Source organism: Oxyura jamaicensis, chromosome 4 (assembly GCF_011077185.1).
Source record: "Oxyura jamaicensis isolate SHBP4307 breed ruddy duck chromosome 4, BPBGC_Ojam_1.0, whole genome shotgun sequence".
NCBI lineage: Eukaryota > Metazoa > Chordata > Aves > Anseriformes > Anatidae > Oxyura > Oxyura jamaicensis.
This window is the reverse complement of record NC_048896.1, coordinates 96,029,874-96,030,645: the sequence shown is the minus strand read 5'-3', so window position 1 is coordinate 96,030,645 and position 772 is coordinate 96,029,874. Positions and strand designations below refer to the sequence as shown.

The 772-nt window shown below is 79.3% G+C and overlaps 2 protein-coding genes across 6 annotated transcripts in view; one reads left to right on the top strand and one right to left on the bottom strand.

The window, feature by feature from the left end:
* WDR54 (WD repeat domain 54) overlaps nt 1-444 on the bottom strand; it is a 4,955-nt gene extending 4,511 nt beyond the window's left edge. Inside the window, exon 1 of the mRNA XM_035323956.1 lies at nt 180-444. Within this exon, the coding sequence (XP_035179847.1) occupies nt 180-407 (228 nt within the window). The 5' untranslated portion in view covers nt 408-444. The remainder of the gene's footprint in view (nt 1-179) is intronic.
* Nucleotides 445-475: 31 nt separating this feature from the next.
* The window catches only part of C4H2orf81 (chromosome 4 C2orf81 homolog), a 14,704-nt gene continuing 14,407 nt past the window's right edge, over nt 476-772 (top strand). For 4 of the 5 annotated variants that reach the window (XM_035323955.1, XM_035323954.1, XM_035323952.1 and 1 more), the window contains exon 1: nt 476-571. In XM_035323955.1, the coding sequence (XP_035179846.1) occupies nt 485-571 (87 nt within the window). In that variant the 5' untranslated portion in view covers nt 476-484. Of the gene's footprint in view, nt 572-614; nt 647-772 lie in introns of those variants that run through there. The other variant, XM_035323953.1, reaches the window with a different exon arrangement.

The following is a 772-nucleotide window of genomic DNA, read 5'->3' as shown; positions in this document are numbered from 1 at the left end:
GGATAAGGCCCGGGCACACCGGGGATAAGGCCCGGGCACACCGGGGAGAGCCACAGCCCACCTCGGGGTGCCGGGAGGGGAACGGGGACCGGGACCGAGACAGCGCCGGAGCAGGCACCGGGCGGCCCCAGGACCGCGACCGGGACCGGGCGGCGGCGGGCCGGCCCCGTCGGCCCCACCTGCGTGACGGCGGCGGCGGCGGCGGCCGGTCCCCCCGGCGGGGCGCGGAGCTGCCGCTGTGAGCCGCCCATCCCGTCGGCGGCGGCGCTGAGCACGTTAACGGCGGGGCCGTGCACGGCGCAGAAGCAGGCGAGCTGGCGGTGCGGCAGGCGCAGCACGCTGAGGTTGTTGTACAGCGCCGAGCTGCTGCTGCCGCCCAGCTGCACGCTCCTGTCCCGCCGGTACATCCCGGTGCCACCGGGCCCCGCTCCGGGGCCGCCTCAGCCCCGCGCCGCCGCAGCCATGGAGACGGCGGCGCCGCGCGATGACGTCACGCGCGGGGGGCGCGTCACCGCCGCGTCTGGGGGCGGGGCCCGCGTCGCCATGGAGACCGGGACGCCGGCGGGGAGGGGTGGGAAGGGGGGGAGCGGGGGGGTCCCGGGGGGTCTGGGGGGTCCCGGGGGGCTCCGTGGGCACGGGCACGGGGGGAACTGGGGGCTGGAGGAACGTGGGGGTGCGTGGCGGGGGGCGGGGGGGCACCGGGAGGAGCTGGGTACAATGGGGTGGGCTGGGGGCACTGGGATGTGCTGGGGCACTGGGAAGGGCTGGGGGG